The sequence below is a fragment of the Schistocerca nitens genome, chromosome 7, assembly GCF_023898315.1.
Source record: "Schistocerca nitens isolate TAMUIC-IGC-003100 chromosome 7, iqSchNite1.1, whole genome shotgun sequence".
NCBI classification, from domain to species: Eukaryota; Metazoa; Arthropoda; class Insecta; order Orthoptera; family Acrididae; genus Schistocerca; species Schistocerca nitens.
In genome coordinates this window covers 65,776,688-65,797,619 of record NC_064620.1, presented here as the reverse complement: position 1 = coordinate 65,797,619, position 20,932 = coordinate 65,776,688, and the positions used below count along the sequence as shown (strand labels likewise).

General features: G+C 38.7%; 1 protein-coding gene across 3 annotated transcripts in view; it reads left to right on the top strand.

Moving 5' to 3' along the window:
• LOC126194894 (F-box only protein 22-like) overlaps positions 1-20,932 on the top strand; it is a 213,153-nt gene that overhangs the window by 163,273 nt on the left and 28,948 nt on the right. For all 3 annotated transcript variants that reach the window (XM_049933246.1, XM_049933247.1, XM_049933245.1), the window contains exon 9: positions 10,358-10,538. In XM_049933246.1, the coding sequence (XP_049789203.1) occupies positions 10,358-10,538 (181 nt within the window). The remainder of the gene's footprint in view (positions 1-10,357; positions 10,539-20,932) is intronic.

The window sequence follows — 20,932 nt, the reverse complement described above, 5'->3', positions numbered from 1 at the left end:
TTTTTCTTCATTTCAAATTATGCAAGACGTTGATTGTATCTACAGTCACATGTACTGGCAGCCTGTCATCAATTACTGATGACAGTGTGGAAGAAGAGGAAAAGAATATAGTTCTGGAAGATTGCCAAATCACCACCAGAGAAGTTGTTGTTGATGTCAGCATATGCTTTGGCTAATGCAAGCAGTGTTTTCAGATGTTTTGTCCCAAAATTGTTGAATTTTGAGCAAAAATGACTTCACGGAGACATTGTTCAGGAATTGGTGAATGGAGTCAACAACAATCCAGAGCTTCTAAAGAAGATTATAATGTGACAAAACGTAAGTATATGGGTATCTCATTGAAATCTCGGCCAAATCATCCCAATGGAAACTGCCTGAAGAGTCAGGACAAAAAAAAAAAAAAAAAAAAAAAAAAAATTTCAGCAAGTTTGGTCACATCTGAAGGTTCTTCTTGTCTTTGCAGATACCAACACTTTAAATGAAATTACAATGAAATCCAGACCATTACCTGCTTACAGGCATTGATAAATATCAATGGGAGCAGTTGAAAATGTGTGCTGCAACCGGGACTCGAACCCGGGATCTCCTGCTTAGAAGGCTGACGCTCTATCCGAGTGAGCCATCGAGGACACGAAGGGTAGTGCGACCGCAGGTACTTATGTCTGACACACTCCCTGTGAGTCTCACATTTCCAACTAACTGCACACACACTAAATTTGTAGTGTGCCTGCCCACTATATTCATTACTTGCGACAGCCAACCTACCGATTCGTGTGAGAGTTTGAGCAATGTGAGTGCATCTTCACTGAAGAAGATCATTAGCCAGTAAGCCTTATCCATATGAAGATACCATCTTCATACAGATAAGGTTTACCAGCCAATGATCGCCTTCAGTGCGGATGCACTCACATTGCTCAAACTCTTATGGGAATCGCTAGATTGACTGCCGTGAGTAATGAGTATAGTGGGCAGGGGCACTAAAAACATAGTGTGTAGACAGTAAGTTGGAAATGTTGGTCTCACGGGGAGCATGCCAGTGATAAGTCTCTGCAATCACACTATCCTCCATGTCCTCGATGGCTCAGTCAGATAGAGCGTCAGCCTTGTACGCAGGAGATCCAGGGTTCGAGTCCCGGTCAGGGCACATATTTTCAACTGTCCCTGTTGATATTTATTGATGCCTATAAGCAGCTAATGGCCTGGATTTTATTGTAATTTCATTCTTCGAGAGCTGCAAGATCACAAATGGCATTTGTTCTTTCGGACATGTCTGAAGAAACATGGGGGAAGAAATATCACTTTTATCAAACCACCTGTGGATTTAAGTGCACCTTCATCTGGATGTCTAGGGCAGTTCTTCAACACCAACAAAGCTTTCCGAGACAAATTTTACTTCTTGAGGAACTTTTTGATCGAAGGCATGAACTCCTCATGAAATCACTCACTGAACGGTTCCCATGTCATCCAAGCTTTGTTTTGGTGTTTATATTTGACTGATAGATGTTTTGCATTTTCGAACCCCCTAGAATTTTCTTATTTTCCTATGACAAGCAGCTCAAGTTTGTGCGTTCCACTAGCATTAGAGCTTAGCATAAATGTGAGCCTATCTTTAGACATTGTTTTGCCAGGAGCACTTGCCTCTGCTTTGTGGATGAATGCTTTGTTGGACAAAAGTCTCCATAGCAGTCTGCTTTTGTCTGCGCTATAAACCTGATCAGGGCTAAGTTTTTTTGAGTCTTTGTTTGTACGGCTCTACAGCTTGGAAGTCACAGGAGTGTTTTTCTCTTGTTATTGTTAGCAAGTGGATACCAAATCTTTTTTTAAACTTATCAATCCATCCGGTACTTGTACAGAAATTGTCTTTTTTCATAATTTCTTTATAAAAAAATCTCGATTTTTCTTTGATAAGATATCCTGAAATAGAGGTATGTTTACTACATTCCTGAAGAAACCATGTGTAAAAAGCATCTTCAATTAATGGGTGCTCACTGGTTTGTATCACTTTCCTCTCACTGCTTTGGCTATTCAAATTGTGCACAAACCTATCAGTTTTATGACGATTTTTTTAATATCATAAATGGTAGCATGCCCAATGCCATAAAATGGAGCTGAATCGTTAATTTTTCTTCTTTGTTTAATTTTTTAATAATTTATGATTTTTCAACCAAAGTCAATGTCTTGTGTTTACTTTTTTCACTACCGCTTCAGGCATATTGTAAGGAAGATATGAAACACTCACTAACACTATCACAATCAAGTTAAAGAGGGTACTAATTCGATTGCACAGTGTATGCAATAATCAATAATTGGTGGCTGACTGTGTATTGTTTACTAAACTGTTGACTTGAAGTGACCCAACCCGTCCAAGTCATGTGATCTCAGCTCATTGTGTCGGACTACTGGACATGTCGGCCTGGTGAAGTGTCGGATTATAGAGGCCCTACTGAACCAATAAAATCCTCTCGGGCTTACAGCTGCATCAAGTGGTTTCAAATCCAGGAGCTTTTAGCCAAGTGCTCCTTGGCTATTGTCAGGTTGGACTGACTGTACGTACTATTGAACAGCACTGTGTAGAACAAAAGATATGTGTTTGTCTATGGTATCCTGAGATACCAGTGGTAGCTGAACACGCTGTAGAAAATAGACACCATATTGCATTTGCTGAGACATCTGTTGTTGCACAGACTAATAGATTCTGGTTGTTGTTGTTGTTGTGGTCTTCAGTCCAAGAGACTGGTTTGATGCAGCTCTCCAGGCTACTCTATCCTGTACGAGTTTCTTCATCTCCATGTAAGTCCAGCAACCTACATCCTTCTGAATCTCATTAGTGTATTCATCTCTTGGTCTCCCTCAACGATTTTTACTCTCCACGCTTCCCCCCAACATTAAATTGGTGGTCCCGTGATGTCTCAGAATGTGTCCTACCAACCAATCCCTTCTTTTGGTCAGGTTGTGCCACAAATTCCTCTTCTCCCCAATTCTGTTCAGTACCTCATCATTAGTTATGTGATCTACCCATCTGATCTTCAGCATTCTTCTGTAGCACCACATTTAAAAAGCTTCTATTCTCCTCTTGTCCAAACTACTTTTCGACCATGTTTCACTTCCATACAGGGCTACACTCCATACAAATATTTTCAGAAAATATTTCCTGATACTAAAATCTATACTCGATGTTAACAAATTTCTCTTCTTCACAAACGCTTTCCTTGCCGTAGCCAGTCTACATTTTATATCCTCTCTACTTCGACTATCATCAGTTATTTTGCAGCCCAAATAGCAAAACTCATCTGCTACTTCAAGTGTCTCATTTCCTAATCTAATTCCCTCAGCATCACCTGATTTAATTCGACTACATTCGATTATCCTTGTTATGCTTTTATTGATGTTCATCTTATATCCGCCTTTCAAGACACCGTCCATTCCATTCAACTGCTCTTCCAGGTCTTTTGCTGTTTCTGACAGAATTACGATATCATCGGCAAACCTCAAAGTTTTTATTTCCTCTCCATGGATTTTGATTCCTAATCCAAATTTTTCTTTTGGTTCCATTACTGCTTGTTCAGTATACATATCAAATAACATCGGAGATAGGCTACAACCCTGTCTTACACCCTTCTCAACCACTGCTTCCCTTTCATGCCCCTCAAATCTTACAACTGCCATCTGGTTTCTGTACAAATTGTAAATAGCCGTTCGGCCCCTGTGTTTTACCCATGCCACCTTCAGAATTTGAAAGAGAATGTTCAAGTCAACATTGTCAAATCTTTCTCAAAGTCCACAAATGCTAGAAATGTTGTTTTGCCTTTCCTTAATCTATCTTATGAAACTGATAGTTTGGTAATTTTTACACCTGTCAAGCACATGCTTTCTTTGAAATAATAATTATTATATTCTTCTTGAAGTCTAGGGTATTTCGTCTGTCTCGTACATCTTGTTCACCAGTTGGAAGAGTTTTGTCAAGGCTACCAGTAGTTCTGAGAGAAAGTTGTCTACTCCCGGGGATTTATTTCGACTTAGGTCTTTCAGTGTTCTGTCAAATTCTTCACACAGTATCTTATCTCCCATCACATCGCCACCTACGTCCTCTTCCATTTCCATCATATTGCCCTTATGTGCATCACCTTTCTATAGACCGTCTATATACTCCTTCTACCTTTCTGCTCTACATTCTTTGCTTAGGACTGATTTTTCATCTGATTGGTTCTCTTGTCTCTGAAGGTCTCTCTAATTTTCCTGTAGGTGGCATCTATCTTACCCCTAGTGATATATGCTTCTACATCCTTACATTTATCTTCTAGTCATCCTTGCTTAGCCATTTTGCACTTCCTGTCGATCTCATTTTTGAGCCATTTGTTTTCCTTTTTGCCTGCTTCATTTACTGCATTTTTATATTTTCTTCTTTCATCAATTAAATTCAATATCTCTTCTATTACCCAAGGATTTCTACTATCCTTCGTCTTTTTACCTACTTGAGCCTCTTCTGCCTTCACTATTTCATCTCTCAAAGCTGCCCATTCTTCTTCTACTGCATTCCTTTCCCCTGTTCTTATCAATCGTTCCCTAATTCTCCCTCTGAATCTCTCGACAACCTCTAGTTCTTTCAGTTTATCCAGGTCCCATGTTTTTGCAGTTCTTCAGTTTTAATCTACAGTTCATAACCAATAGAGTGTGGTCAGAGTCCACATCTGCCCTGGAAATGTCTTACAATTTAAAACCTGGTTCCTAATCTCTGTCTTACCATAATACAATCAATCTGAAACCTTCCAGTGTCTCTACGTCTCTTCCGTGTTTACAACCTTCTTTAATGATTCTTAAATCAAGTTTAAGCGATGATTAATTTATGCTCTGTGCAGAATTCTACCAGGTGGCTTCCTCTTTCATTCCTTACTATTTCATGTTCACCTACTGATTTTTCTTCTCTTCCATTCATACTATCAAATTCCAGTCCCCAATGAGTAATAAATTTTTGTCTTCCTTATCTGGATAATTTCTTTTATCTCATCATACATTTCTTGAATCTCTTCAACATCTGCAGAGCTAGTTGGCATATAAACATGTACCACTGTGGTAGGCATGGGCTTTGTGTGTATCTTGGCTACAATAATGCATTAATTATGCTGTTCATAGTAGTTTATCTGTATTTTTTTACTCGTTATTAAACCTACTACTGCGTTACCCCTATTCGATTTTGTATTTATAACCCTGTATTCATGTTACCAAAACTCCTGTTCCTCCTGCTACTGAACTTCACTAATTCGCTTTGTATGTAACTTTAACATCTCCATTTCCCTTTTTAAATTTTGTAACCTACCTGCCTGATTAAGGTGATCTGGCATTCCACACTCAGATCCCTAGAACGCCAGTTTTGTTTCTCCTGATTCCAACATCCTCCAGAGTAGTCCCAGCCCGGAGATCCGGGGGCCTATTTTACCTCCAAAGTATTTTATCCGAGAGGACACCATCATCATTTAACCACACAGTAAAGCTGCATGCCGTCGGGAAAAATTACGGCTTTAATTCCCCCTTGCTTTCAGCCATTCGCAATACCAGCATGCGTGCTGGTTTGGTTGATGTTACAAAGCCAGTTCAATCAATTATTCAGACTGTTGCCCCTGCAACTATTGAAAAAGCCGTTGCCCCTCGTCAGGAGCCACAAATTTGTCTGGCTTCTGAACAAATACTCCTCCATTGTGGTTGCATCTACGGTACAGCTATCTGTATCACTGAGAATGCAAGCCTCCCCACCAACTTCAAGGTACACGGGGGCTTGCAGCATCATGCATCAGTTCAGGGTAAAACCTCAATCTTTCTAAGATTACCTCCAGTGTCTTTGTCAGGAGTAATAGACTGTCAAAACTGCTGCTGTGATGGCCTTGTATAGCCCATAGGTGGCTTCTGACTGGTCGGTAATTACATAATGCTATTACAGATGGTGTCAACGTCTGACCTAGTGGCACCATTACCCCTGAAGTAGCACAGACGTTGCAGTGAATATCCCTGCCTCTTCTATGCATCAAAAGCTTGCTTCAATGCACCACTAAGACTGTGTGCACTGAAGTTCATCTTGTGCATTCTTATTTCTGTAGCCCCTTTAATTAGAGAATCCCAGTACGTAGGAACCTGGAACAAAACTTTTGTTGCCTCAGATTGTTTTTTGCATTTCTTTGTGAGTTTGTGCTCAGCAACTGCAGATTTCTCCAGTTCTCAATTTTTAATATGCTGTTGGTGTCCTGTGGGGATGGACTGACCAAAGTAATTGCTTCTGCACTCACAAGGAGTATTATAAAACTCAGGGGTCCTGGGGCTGAAACTGTCCTGAACAGGGCCTAGCATCTACTTCATATTCTTTGGAGGTCAGAAAATAGGTCTTTATCATCCAAGGACTTTTCCTTTTTTGCTGGTTGTAGCACCGCAGAAAGGGAAGTACACAATCAGTAGCTCATTACGTGAATGTTCAATTTTTTTCACTTTTCCTTTTCCTGAATAACGCTGGTTTCATATCACGTGAATCATATCCAGTTTTTTGGAACACATACTTCAGACAATTATTTTGAAAGTCAAGTGGTCCTCGTCAAAAATAGTTTTTGCTCCGCATACCAATGTATTTAAAACTCTCTTCTGGGTTGGATGATGAAAACTCTGCACACTAAGATATAAATCAGTGTGTGTACTTTCGTTTTACCAAAACATCTAAAAATGGCAGATTTCCTTCTTTCTCAGTCACGACAGTGAACTGGATGTTTGGGTGCATACTGTTCTTATGTTGAAGGAAGTGCTCAAGAGCTTGTACACCATGTGGACAGACCATAAATATGTTGTCAACATAACAATAAAATGAAAATGGACAAGGGGGAGCCAAATTCAATGCAACTTCTCAAAATTTTCCATAAACAAGGTGGCTACTGCTGGAGACAGCGGAGAACACATTCTGTCTGTTGTTTCATAAAATTTACTGCCGTACAAGAACTAGGTGGTCATCATAACATGTCAGAGCAACTACATCATTTCACGAGGAAAATGCTCTGTCAGCAGTTTCAATATGTCCTTCACAGGTGTTTAAAATAATGCTTAGACCAACTCTAATGTGTTTAATTTTCTCGATGAACCTCTGATAGTTCTTGACATGATGTTCATAGTGGCTGCCTATCGGAGTCATCAGCTTAGTTGAGTATTTGGCAAGCCTGTAAGTAGGAGAACCAGCAGCACAAACAGTTGGTCTCAGTGGAATACCTTCCTTGTGAATTTTAGGTAATCTGTACAGCCTGGGAAGTCTAGGAGCTCATGTTCTAAGTTTTTTGATGTTATTCTGTGGTAGACCAGAGTTCTTCATCAACTCCACCATTTTTCTGCTTTATGACAGTGTAGGGTCCCATTGTAGGCATTTGTGTATGCTATCTTAAAGCAGCAATGCCACTTTGCTGTGATATTCATTGGTATTAAGAACAACCATGGCATTTCCCTTGTCAGCCAGAAGTACCACACAATCTTCATCTTTCTGCAATACATGGCACCCCTCTCTCTCTGCTCTGCTGATATTAGATTGGAGAAGCTTGGCTGAGGCTAAGATGCCTTATCGGCAATGTCTTGTGAGAGATGCCACACCACCCATTCCATTCCATTAACAGAATCCACAATAGGTGCATTGCATGGTGTAGGAGAGAAATTTAATCCTTTATTAAGGGTGAGATGGCTCCTCCTTCCAGGTTCTTGTCAGAGAGGTTGACGACTGTGTGTGTCATTCCATGAGATGACATTGATCTTTGCAGGTTTGCAAGTCATTCAGATTTCTTTGTTTAGGCGTTGCATTGCTACGGTGAGCTCTTTGGTGAGCTGCCGTCAACATATCGACCCACTCGCAGTTGAGAGATCAGAGAACTTCTGTAACCTATCCGACATTCTCCATGAGGAAGGAACTAACAGCTCTGAAAGCTAAGATAGGTTTTTGTCTTCTATTGCTATACATGCCTGACAACATTACTTAGAATTTTGCCTCCTGAAGGTAAATTTTGGCCATTGAATCTATCTCACTGTAATTGTATTTTCAAATTATTTTATTATTAAATATGTATTAAATTGATTAGTTGAGCAAGGGGACAAGAACAGGAACAAAAATATGGACATACTGTTCTGTCTGACTTCTACTGTAGATAGTTTTTGTATGGAGGGTAGTTGTTTAATGTGGTTCATGTGCATTAAGTGAAATACATTTTGGTATCATATTCATTATCCTGGCTTGATTTAGTACCAGATTGTGCTAAAAAAAGGCTCTGGAGAGTATTGGGAAAGTTATTACTACTACTGCTACCAGTAGTAAAAGTAGTTGTAGCAGTAGTAGGGAACTGAAAGTCAGTTCATGATAGAATACATACACTGGAACTTTGCTAATCCGGCTCTCAGTAGTGTGATCTTTCAGTACTCCGGCGCCCATCCAAAATGAAGCACAACAATAAATTATCATGCACATCAATGTTGTTAGTGCATTACAGTGTTAGACAATGCTACACAAACATGAAATTGTGGTATTCTTTACAGTTCAGTATCATGTTGTCTCAAAGGAAACAAGTTACGCTAGACCTCAAGTTGGTCCTTGCATTTAATGAAGTATATCTACTATGTTTCTAAAATAAATTTCAGACACTCTCAATAATCCAGCACTTTTGCTATTCCAGCACCCGTATGTGCAACGAATGGCTGGATTAGTGAGACTCTAGTGTATAATCTCTCAAGAATGTAAATGATTTTTCTTAGCTTATTCATGAAATGACAAACAAAAGACTGGTGAGTACGCATGAACAAAGATCTGAGCATTATGTCATTTTTTTCTGCTGTATACAAGGTTATTATAAATGACTGAAGTGACTTCATAAATTAACTCCCACAAAACTCATCACTTCCATAGGACGACTCAAAACTTTTGTATTGTTGCAACCTCACTTCAGATTTTTGCCTTGAGAGATAAGCAGTGTGCATTTAGACAGGATGGTGACAGATACTGAGAAAACATGTGTTGTGCTTGAAATGCATTCACATCTGTCTGTTCTGTAAAGTTCCGCATAGATCTACCTACTGCCAACTCTATTTGGTGATGTTATGTGGAGTTTACAGCTTCAGGATGCCTCTGCAATGTGAAATCAATGGATTGGACTGCAGTGAATGAAGAAATGGTTGACAGTATGCAGGTGAGTTTCAGACGTAGCCTACAAAAGTCAATGAACAGAGCAAGCAGAGAGCTGAACATACCACAAAGGTCTGTTTGGAAGATCTTAAGGAAGCCGAAGACTTACCGCTTATGATTGCTACAAACCCTGACTCCTGGTGACAAAGTTGGGTGCTTTGAATTTTCAGCCCGTTTGTGGCAGCTCATGGGAGAGCATGGGTTTTGTGAGAGACTCATCTTCAGTGATGTGATAACATTTTTTGTGAATGGCGCAGTGCAGGGCACAGTGTGCAAATCTGGGGGACAGAGAATTCGCACACTAACGTGGAGCACATTTGGGATACACCACAAGTTTCTTTGTTCTGTGTAGTCTCGCAGTTTAAATTTCACGGTCCTTTCTTCTTCTATAAAAAGCCCTTTATAGGACTCATGTATCGTGACATGCTGAAAAACTTCAAGCTTTTGGCCAATGGCCTTTGTCAACAATAGACACACACACTCATGCAAATGCAAATCACACATACGACTGCACTCTCAGGCAACTGAAACCACACTGAGAGCAGCATGCTGAAAAACTGATGCATGCCACAACTGGAGAATGACAGTGTAGACTTCACCTACCAACAGGATGGTGCACCACCCCACTTCCATCTTGATGTTCATGAATTTTTAATCACGAAATTCAGAAATTGATGAATTGGTAATGGCGGGGCTGATGATCAGCAATTGATGTCATGACCCCCAACCTGTCCTGACCTGAACTCGTGCATTTTTTTTGTGTGTGCTTATGTGAAAGATTCAGTGTTTACACCTTCTCTACCAACAAACCTACCAGAACTGTGAGTTCATCTCAACAGCTCCTTTGATCAAATTAATAGGACGTGCTGCACCAAATGTAGGAAGAACTTGGTCATCGACTTGGTATCTGAAGAATCAGGAGGGAGTTACATATGGAACACTTACAATATGTCAGAAAAATGTTTTGAGTTTTTCTTATGTGTGTGCAATCCCTGTGACAATATGTCAAATAGTATAGCTTCAGACATTTATAATAATCTTGTATGTCGTACATTTCCTGAACACTCTGCAATCCACCATCCCCCCACTCTTTTAGAAATTTCTGGTTGTATTAGTGAAATAGAGTTTGGCTCGTATTATTATGGACATAATTGTAATTCTATTTTCCTTGTTTTCTAGTTCCACGGTTGCAATTTGCCTGAGAGGAATAGTGTGGCTTTCATGTTTGCTTGCTGTGGTCGTGGCAAGTTCCATTACAGATGCAAAAACATGGAATCATCTGTATTCCGAACGTATTTCCCCAACACGCCTCTCTTGGGTGCATTCGTACAAGGAGAAATTGGTAGAAAATTCTTTTACGGTAAGTTGAAATTGTAAAACAGAAATGTTTCTGTGTGTGTGTGTGTGTGTGTGTGTGTGTGTGTGTGTGTGTGTGTGTGTGTGTGGAGGGGAAGGGGGGGGGATGATTGATCATTTGTATCAATTTTTCAGTTCCATTTTTAGTTTCCATTTTTAAATTTCCTTTATTGTAATATTTTTTAAAGTATAACAGTAAGAAAACTTCATAAAAAAGAACACTTCTGCGACATAAGGAAACAAGTGATGAAAATCATTGGACAAACCAAGCAGAAATACATGATGGAACAAATGGATACCTTCAAAGAAAATTTTTGGAATTACAACACATGCAGATTCTATAAGACTTTTGCAGGAATAAACTGAGGATATACCTCTCAAAATTTGTGTTTCAGAAAACCAAATGGAAGGCTTGCCTTGACTAATCACGAAACCAGTAGGGAACTTTTACACTATTTTTCTGAGCTCAGTTGCCCTGAAGCCCCTTCAAGATTCCCAAAGGAAATATCTCCTTTTATACCAATGCCAAGTGGCTACCATCCTCACAAGAACAGATTCACAGACATGTCCTCAAATTTGAAAATAAAAGAGTTTTGGGAGAATGTATTACTACAGAACTCACACAGATCATGACAGAGATTTGGCAGACAGAAAAATTTCTCAAATGCTGAACACGAACCTTAATTCACTCATTGCACAAAAAATGTGACTAAACAGATATCAGTAACTATCAAGAAATTTCCCTTCCGCAAGTTACATACAAAATTATGTCAGCATGTCTTCTCCAAACAGATCAGGAGCAACTCAGTCACAAAACTGGTGAATACCAAGCTCACTTCCACACTGATCAAAATTGTTTAGAACAAATATTTAATAATAATAATAAAAAAAACATTAAAAATCAACACGCTAAGTACACCCCAGTCATATGCTTCTTTGTGGACATCAAGAAGGCGTATGATACAGTCCATCAGTGATACCTTTTTGTCATCCGTGAAGAACAAGGGCTTGACCTGATAACCCTAAATCTCATCAAACACCCACTCAACAACACAGCCTCCAAAATAAAGTTCATAGGCAACACTTCAGAACCATTTCTGATCAAAACCAGTGTTTGGCAAGCTAAAAGTCTGTCTCCTGCGCTCTTTATTCTTTTAACTGCTGTGGATGAGATAACTCATCATGCTCTGCTGCTCCCCAGGTGCTGAGGACATGTTTAAACACAGCCCTTGGGTTTTTCTGAAGCACCATTGATGTGTTCAAGCATACCATTCTACCGATCTCTAACTACTGTGGACGAGTTATGTCCATAACTCGGTGAATAGTAAAGTTTCAAGTGTTTCATAAAACATATGTGTCTCTTTCTGTGCTATCATTTGAGGAAACCTTGTTTCAGTATCTCGAACCATATAATAACTCGAGGACAAAATGAAATATCTTTCTGGCTCTCGATTTTATATTTTGACATTGTATCTAAATTTAATACATTGCAATGTGTAAGCTAAAATCAGTCGTACGCAAAGTTTATGCAATATGTTTTTACCTCTGCAAACTCCATGTAGTGTTTTGCTTAATTTGATGTAGCACAGTAACTATGTAGGATAATGAAAGAAATTTGGTCTGTTATCGAGCGAAAATGTCAGATTGTAAGATGTGCAGAAAGGAAACCCGTATAACTTGGAAGATCTCTAAAATAGCATCCAACATGATGACATGACAGCAATTAAACAGATAAAATCTCTCAAGGGATGTGTTGAGGAAAGAGTTGACCTTCAAAAATCCTACCAAAAGACCAGGCACATCTACTCAAAACGTCCTGCTCAAAAACTGATCACAAAATATGGAGAAATCAAGGGTGTTCCATACTTCAAGTATTTAAGCGAAATCCTTAAACCTACAAGAGGAGAGAGATTGGTGCAGAAAATTTGGATGCTACAGTAAAAACTATAGCAAAAAAGTGTCTCCATATATACAAAAATTGGGCTCTATAATGCAGTTATCAAACCTGAAGTTTTATACTCTAGCAAACCATTTACACTCAACAGAAAAAGTGATCAGGAAGTTATGCTAAAAGAATAACACAAAATTCTAAGAAAACTGCTTGAGCCAAAAAGAAAAGATGGATATAGACTACAATCCCAAAAAATTGTCAAATCTCACAACAGACATCAGACTCCCAGCAACAAGAGTCAGTCACAAAACTGTGACTCACAAAAAACAACTCAAAACCATATACTGGATCCAGCAGGGATTTAGAAAAGACTCATATAAATCCATCAGACATTTTCAATAGAAACTCATACAGACTACAACTTAGCAAATGGGAAGTACTGACAGAGAATGAAATCACCACCAGACTAATGACAAAGTAGACTGAAGAGAGAAAAAGAATCCATGGAGAAAAAAAATAAACACCGGTTGGAATCACTGAAGACTGAAACATAGTAGCTCTGTGTGACCTGATAGGGTCCAGTCCCACATAATGATAATATTACAATCATGAATAGTAGCATTTTGAAGAATACATATTTGAACGTAATGAACTATTATGATGTATGTGATTCATATTGGATTAGATTCAGATTTTATTCCATTGATCGATAGTAATGAGATCCTCAAGGGTGTAAAACATAATAAAACAAGAATACTTATTTACAAACTGATTTTCAAATGTTCCTTCCACAAATCGTAAGTGAAATGGTCCTCATACAAATGGAATTAGTAAAAAAAACTCTTACATATATTAAGAGACAAATTACAGGGTTTTCACAAGACACATAAATATATAATTTACTGAGATGTGTTAGGGAACAATTGAGAAGAATGGGGGAAAGAAATACAGTAGAAGAAGAATGGGTAGCTTTGAGAGATGAAATAGTGAAGGTAGCAGAGGATCAAGTAGGTAAAAAGACGAGGGCTAATAGAAATCCTTGGGCAACAGAAGAGATATTGAATTTAATCGATGAAAGGAGAAAATACAAAAATGCAGTAAATGAAGCAGGCAAAAAGGAAGACAAACATCTCAAAAATGTGATCGACAGGAAGTGCAAAATGCTGAGGAGGGATGGCTAGAGAACAAATGTAAGGGTGTAGAGGCACATATCACCACATATCACTAGGGGGTGAGATAGATACTGCCTACAGGAAAATTAAAGAGACCTTTGGAGAAAAGAGAACCACTTGCATGAATATCAAGACCTCAGATGGAAACCCAGTTCTAAGCAAAGAAGGGAAAACAGAAAGGTGGAAGCAGTATATAGACGGTCTATACAAGGTTGATGTTCTTGAGGACAATATTATGGAAATCAAAGAGGATGTAGATGAAGATGAAATGGGAGATCTGATACTGTGTGAAGAATTTGACAGAGCACTGAAAGACCTAAGTCGAAACAAGACAACATTCCATTACAACTAGTGACAGCCTTAGCAGAACCAGGCCTAACAAAACTCTACCATCTAGTGAGCAAGATGTATGAGACAGGCGAAATACCCTCCGACTTCAAGAAGAATATAATAATTCCAATCCCAAAGAAAGCAGGTGTTAACAGATGTGAAAATTACCTTACTATCAGTTTAATAAGGCACGGCTGCAAAATACTAGCATGAATTCTTTACAGATGAATGGAAAAACTGGTAGAAGCCGACCTTGGGGAAGATCAGTTTGGATTCCGCAGAAATGTTGGAACGTGAGGCAATACTGACCCTACGACTTACCTTAGAAAATAGATTAAGGAAAGGCAAACCTACATTTCTAGTATTTGTAGACTTCAAGAAAGCTTTTGACAATGTTGACTGGAATACTCTCTTTCAAATTCTGAAGGTGCCAGGGGTAAAATACAGGGAGCGAAAGGCTATTTACAATTTGTGCAGAAACCAGATGGCAGTTATAAGAGTCGAGGGACATGAAAGGGAAGCAGTGGTTGGGAAGGGCGTGAGACAGGGTTGAAGCCTATCCCCAATGTTATTCAATCTGTATATTAAGCAAGCAGTAAAGGAAACAAAAGAAAAATTTTGAGTAGGTGTTAAAATCCATGGAGAAGAAATAAAAGAAGAGCAGATGAACGGAATGGACAGTGCCTTGAAAGGAGGACATAAGATGAACATCAACAAAAGCAAAACGAGGATAATGGAATGTAGTCGAATTAAGTCGGGTGATGCTGAGGGAATTAGATTAGGAAATGAGGCACTTACTGTAGTAAAGGAGTTTAGCTATTTGGGGAGCAAAATAACTGATGATGCTCGAAGTAGAGAGGATATACAATGTAGACTGGTAATGGCAAGGAAAGTGTTTCTGAAGAAGAGAAATTTTTTAACATCGAGTTATGTCAGGAAGACGTTTCTGAAAGTATGTGTATGGAGTGTAGCCATGTATGGAAGTGAAACGTGGACGATAAATAGTTTAGACACGAAGAGAATAGAAGCTTTTGAAATGTGGTGCTACAGAATAATGCTGAAGATTAAATGGGTAGCTCACATAACTAATGAGGTGGTACTGAATAGAATTGGAGGGAAGGAGGGAAGAGAAATTTGTGGCATGACTTGACTAGAAGAAGGGATCAGTTGGTAGGGCATATTCTGTGACATCAAGGGATCACCAATTTAGTATTGGAGGGCAGTGTGGAGGGTAAAAATCGTACAGGGAGACCAAGAGATGAATACACTAAACAGATTCAGAAAGATGTAGGTTGCAGTAGGTATTGGGAGATGAAGAAGTTTGCACAGGATATAGTAGCCTGGAGAGCTGCATCAAACCATTCTCTGGACTGAAGACCACATCATCATCATCAACAACAACAACAAAAACAACAACAACAATTGAAATGTGTGCAATATGTCAGGCTATTGTAGCTATATGTCATCAAACAGAAAATTAGTTTCCAACATTTGTTTGCATTGTGTTGCTTGAGGCTTTCTTGACAGACTTGTTGTAATTATGGATATCAGGTGAGACATTTGATGTCTTTGTGAATTTTCCACAATATTGCATCAATGCAAATGACCAAAATTTGCACATGTGTCAATGAAATATTGTGGAAATTTCATGATAATATCCTGTGTCTTGTGTGAGAACCACATTTACATTTATTTATATTGATATTCAGAATGTGACACTCATGTTATTTGATGTTACTAATAATATTTGCATATTTTCATTGGACTAGGAGGAATTGGCCACCAATAAATCATTTAGACCCCTCTTTGAAACTGCACTTTATTAGTAGCTTAGCTTTTCGTGGCTGCTGGCACATTATTAAAAATCTGTGTCCCTGAATAATGGGCATCTTTCTGCACCATGGGAAGCAACGTTAAATCCTTATGGGGAAGCAACTTTAAACCCTTGTGTAGGTTAGTCTTTTTTCAAATATTGAGTCCATAAACTTAACAATTCATTTGAAAAGAGATATATTATTTATGATGACTATCATTGAGGAATAAATACATTGAGAAGCAGAGTCCCCAGTTCCTTGAATAGGCTATTGCTGGGCATTCATTAGTTGGCAACTCATATAATTTGTATTACTTACATCTGCACTCAGAAAACTTCAGCTTGGCTTGAGTTGCTCCAATATTTGGTTCTGCATGACATTGGTAAGTAAATTGTGTTAGCTTTTTTTATGTTTATATCATCTGTGTCTGACAATATCCAACTGCAAATAAAGATTTTTTTAGGCACTTCAGCAGTTCTGTGGTGTGCTCCTCCCAGTTAAATTTATTGTCAAGTCGCAATTGAAACAATTTAACACTGTAAATTTCTTCTACTAACTCGTCATGTTTTAGACACGTAGAGGGAGGAAAACCCGTACTTGTTCTGAACTTTAAATAGTGTATCTTTTCAAAGTTAATGATAAAGAGTAGAAAGGAACCATTTATTAATGTCCACAAAAATTTTACTAACCAGCCTTCCTATAAATATTGTTCATTTTAAATCTGTTGCAGTGTTTGTATCATTTGGTTATGAAACAAACTTCAAATAGTCAAAGTCAGTAATTGAAGATTTATATGTTTTTTTTTTTTAATCAATGAGTCCAGATCAATCACCATTGTGCATGTTTCAGAAATTCTGTAATATTTGCTCATACAATCTTGTGTTAATAAATGGGTGCAGCTTTTTCGTCCATGGGTAGATCATATTTTTCATGTAAAATTTATTTTTTGACAAACTAAAGATTTACAATCTGCACAGAATTGCAACAATTGTCCACCTCAATTTCAAATCAAAGTACCTTGCTGTAACTGCGCTGGAAAGGTAAGTTTAAAAGACTGTTTGCTGTAGATTGTGACAGCTGTTCTCATAAAATTGTAAGAAATTCTGGTGACCTGTAAAGTCACTGAACAGATTGAATCTCTGTATCCTGCCTCCTTGTGATTAGTCTTGTGTTGGAACTGAAAACAGTATACAGAAAGCCAAAATGTTAAATTCTGAATGTAAGAACACATTCACAAATGAAGGTACTGCCTAAGTCTTAATCTTTGACCACCATGCAAACTCACAATTTGATGACACTGTAATATTTGCTTCCAGTATTGAAAAACAATTAAGAGTACTTAAACTTTATCATCTCATGAGATATTAACGCAAATCACTCGTTATGAGCGCCCCCCCCCCCTCCCCCCTGCCCCACACACACCTTCAAAACAGAGTCCAAAACTCCACACACACTTACTGTTATTTGGTTAATATAGAGCATAACAAAACTGTGGTAACATCCAAAAACCAAAGTCTTTGTAAGTGAAGTTCTGAGATTTTTTATTGTATCCAAATCAAAGGTTGGAAGCCAAGCAAGGTTGTGCCGCATACTATTACTGTGGTATATAAACGTTGTCTTCATTGATGTATGTAAATAATTGTGCACCTGTGTAATGATCAATAATTATTAAAATATAATTCAGCATTCCATTGTTAAACAGTACAAGGAACAAGAACTGGGCTATTGTTTTGAAACTTCTAAAGAGATCAACATATTTTATTGTTTGCTTTTCTTGACAGTAACTTTCCAAGTATTGCATACTACTTTTGTGTGGTAGAACTCCTAATAGAATTCTAGTGTTAACATTTCTGAAATTTAAATGTATTTTGGAATTTCAATTTATGGCAGAAGTTAATACTTCATGTTTTGATAAGAACGTAATAAAATCAGTTTGGCAAAATTTAAAATGCATTACGGATACTCCGTCCTGAAGCTTTCTTACGAGCTAAAAATTCTTGAAAGATAATGACCTTTTATTTTAAAAAATGAAATTGTTGTTGTTGTTGGTTGGTTGGTAGGTTGGTTGGTTGGTTGGTTGGTTGGTTTAGGGAAGGAGACCAGACAGTGAGGTCATCGGTCTCATCAGATTAGGGAAGTACGGGGAAGGAAGTCGGCCGTGTCCTTTGAAAGGAACCATCCCGGCATTTGCCTGGAGCGATTTAGGGAAATCACGGAAAACCTAAATCAGGATGGCCGGACACGGGATTGAACCGTCGTCCTCCCGAATGCGAGTCCAGTGTCTAACCGCTGCGTCACCTCTCTCGGTCTGTTGTTGTTGTTGTTGTTGTTGTGGTCTTCGGTCCTGAGACTGGTTTGATGCAGCTCTCCATGCTATTCTATCCTGTGCAAGCTTCTTCATCTCCCAGTACCTACTGCAACCTACATCCTTCTGAATCTGGTTAGTGTATTCATCTCTTGGTGTTCCTCTACGATTTTTACCCTCCACACTGCCCTCCAGTACTAAATTGGTGATCCCTTGATGCCTCAGAACATGCCCTGCCAAACGATCCCTTCTTCTAGTCAAGTTGTGCCACAAACTCCTCCCCAATTCTATTCAATACCTCCTCATTAGTTACGTGATCTACCCATCTGATCTTCAGCATTCTTCTGTAGCACCACATTTTGAAAGCTTCTATTCTCTTCCTGTCCAAACTATTTATCGTCCACGTTTCACTTCCATACATGGCTACACTCCATACAAATACTTTCAGAAATGATTTCCTGACACTTAAATCTATACTCGATGTTAACAAATTTCTCTCCTTCAGAAACGCTTTCCTTGCCATTGCCAGTCTACATTTTATATCCTCTCTACTTCGACCATCATCAGTTATCTTGCTCCCCAAGTAGCAAAACTCCTTTACTTCTTTAAGTGTCTCATTTCCTAATCTAATACCCTCAACATCACCCGACTTAATTCAACTACATTCCATTATCCTCGTTTTGCTTTTGTGATGTTCACCTTATACCCTCCTTTTAAGACACTGTCCATTCCGTTCAACTGCTCTTCCAAGTCCTTTGCTGTCTCTGACAGAATTACAATGTCATCGGCGAACCTCAAAGTTTTTATTTCTTCTCCATGGATTTTAATACCTACTCCGAACTTTTTTGTTTCTTTTACTGCTTGCTCAATATACAGATTGAATAACATCGGGGATAGGCTTCAAACCTGTCTCACTCCCATCCCAACTACTGCTTCCCTTTCATGTCCCTTGACTCTTATAACTGGCACCTTCAGAATTTGAAAGAGAGTATTCCAGTCAACATTGTCAAAAGCTTTCTCGAAGTCTACAAATACTAGAAATGTAGGTTTTCCTTTCCTTAATCTATTTTCTAAGATAAGTCGTAGGGTCATTATTGCCTCATGCACCAACATCTCTGCGGAATCCAAACTGATCTTCCCCAAGGTCGGCTTCTACCAGTTTTTCAATTCATCTGTAAAGAATTCGTGCTAGTATTTTGCAGCTGTGGCTTCTTAAACTGATAGTTCGGTAATTTTCACATCTGTTAACACCTGCTTTCATTGGGATTGGAATTATTATATTCTTCTTGGAGTCTGAGGGTATTTCGCCTGTCTCATACATCTTGCACACCAAATGGTAGATTTTTGTCAGGACTGGCTCTCCCAAGGCTGTCAGTAGTTCTAAGGGAATAGTGTCTACTCCCGGGGCCTTGTTCCGACTTTAGTCTTTCAGTGCTCTGTCAAACTCTTCACGCAGTATCACATCTCCCATTTCATCTTCATCTACGTCCTCTTCCATTTCCATAATATTGTCCTCAAGTACATCGCCCTTGTATAGACCCTCTATGTACTCCTTCCACCTTTCTGCTTTCCCTTCTTTGCTCAGAACTGGTTTGTCCATCTGAGGTCTTGATATTCATGCAAGTGGTTCTCTTTTCTCCAAAGGTCTCTTTAATTTTCCTGTAGGCAGTATCTATCTCACCCTTAGTGATATGTGGTGATATGTGCCTTACACCCTTACATTTGTCCTCTAGCCATCCCTCCTCAGCATTTTGCACTTCCTGTCGATCTCAGTTTTGAGACGTTTGTCTTCCTTTTTGCCTGCTTCATTTACTGCATTTTTGTATTTTCTCTTTTCATCGATTAAATTCAATATCTCTTCTGTTACCCAAGGATTTCTATTAGCTCTCGTCTTTTTACCTACTTGATCCTCTGCTGCCTGCACTATTTCATCTCTCAAAGCTGCCCATTGTTCTTCTACTGCATTCCTTTCCCATGTTCTTGCCAATCGTTCCCTAATTCGCCCTCTGAATCTCTCGACAACCTCCAGTTCTTTCAGTTTATCCAGGTCCCATCTCCTTAAATTCCCACCTTTTTGCAGTATATTCAGTTTTAAGCTACAGCTCATAACCAATAGATTGTGGTCAGAGTCCACACCTGCCCCTGGAAATGTCTTACAATTTAAAATCTGGTTCCTAAATCTCTGTCTTACCATTATATAATCTATCTGAAACCTTTTAGTATCTCCAGGGTTCTTCCATGTATACAACCTTCTTTCATGATTCTTGAACCAAGTGTTAGCTATGATAAGTTATGCTCTGTGCAAAATTCTACCAGGCAGCTTTGGCTTCCTCTTTCATTTCCTACCCCCAACCCATATTCACCTACTACGTTTCCTTCTGCTCCTTTTCCTACTATCGAATTCCAGTCACCCATCATACATTTCATCCATTTCTTCGTCATCTGCTACTTGACATATAAACTTGTACTACTGTAGTAGGTATGCGCTTCGTGTCTATCTTCGCTATAATAATGTGTTCACTATGCTGTTTGTAGTAGCTTACCCACACTCCTATTTTTTTATTCATTATTAAACCTACTGCTGCATTACCCCTATTTGATTTTGTATTTATAACCCTGTATTCACCTGACCAAAATTCTTGTTCCTCCTGCCACCGAACTTCACTAATTCCCACTATATCTAACTTTAACCTATCCATTTCCCTTTTTAAATTTTCTAACCTACCTGCCTGATTAAGGGATCTGACATTCCACGTTCCGATCCATAAAACGCCAGTTATCTTTCTCCTGATAATGACCAATTACCATACAGAATTGTAGATCAAGATACCCTGTCTGGGATTGTTTGGCCATTAGTGCAAGTCTTTCTGTTTGACGCCACTTCAG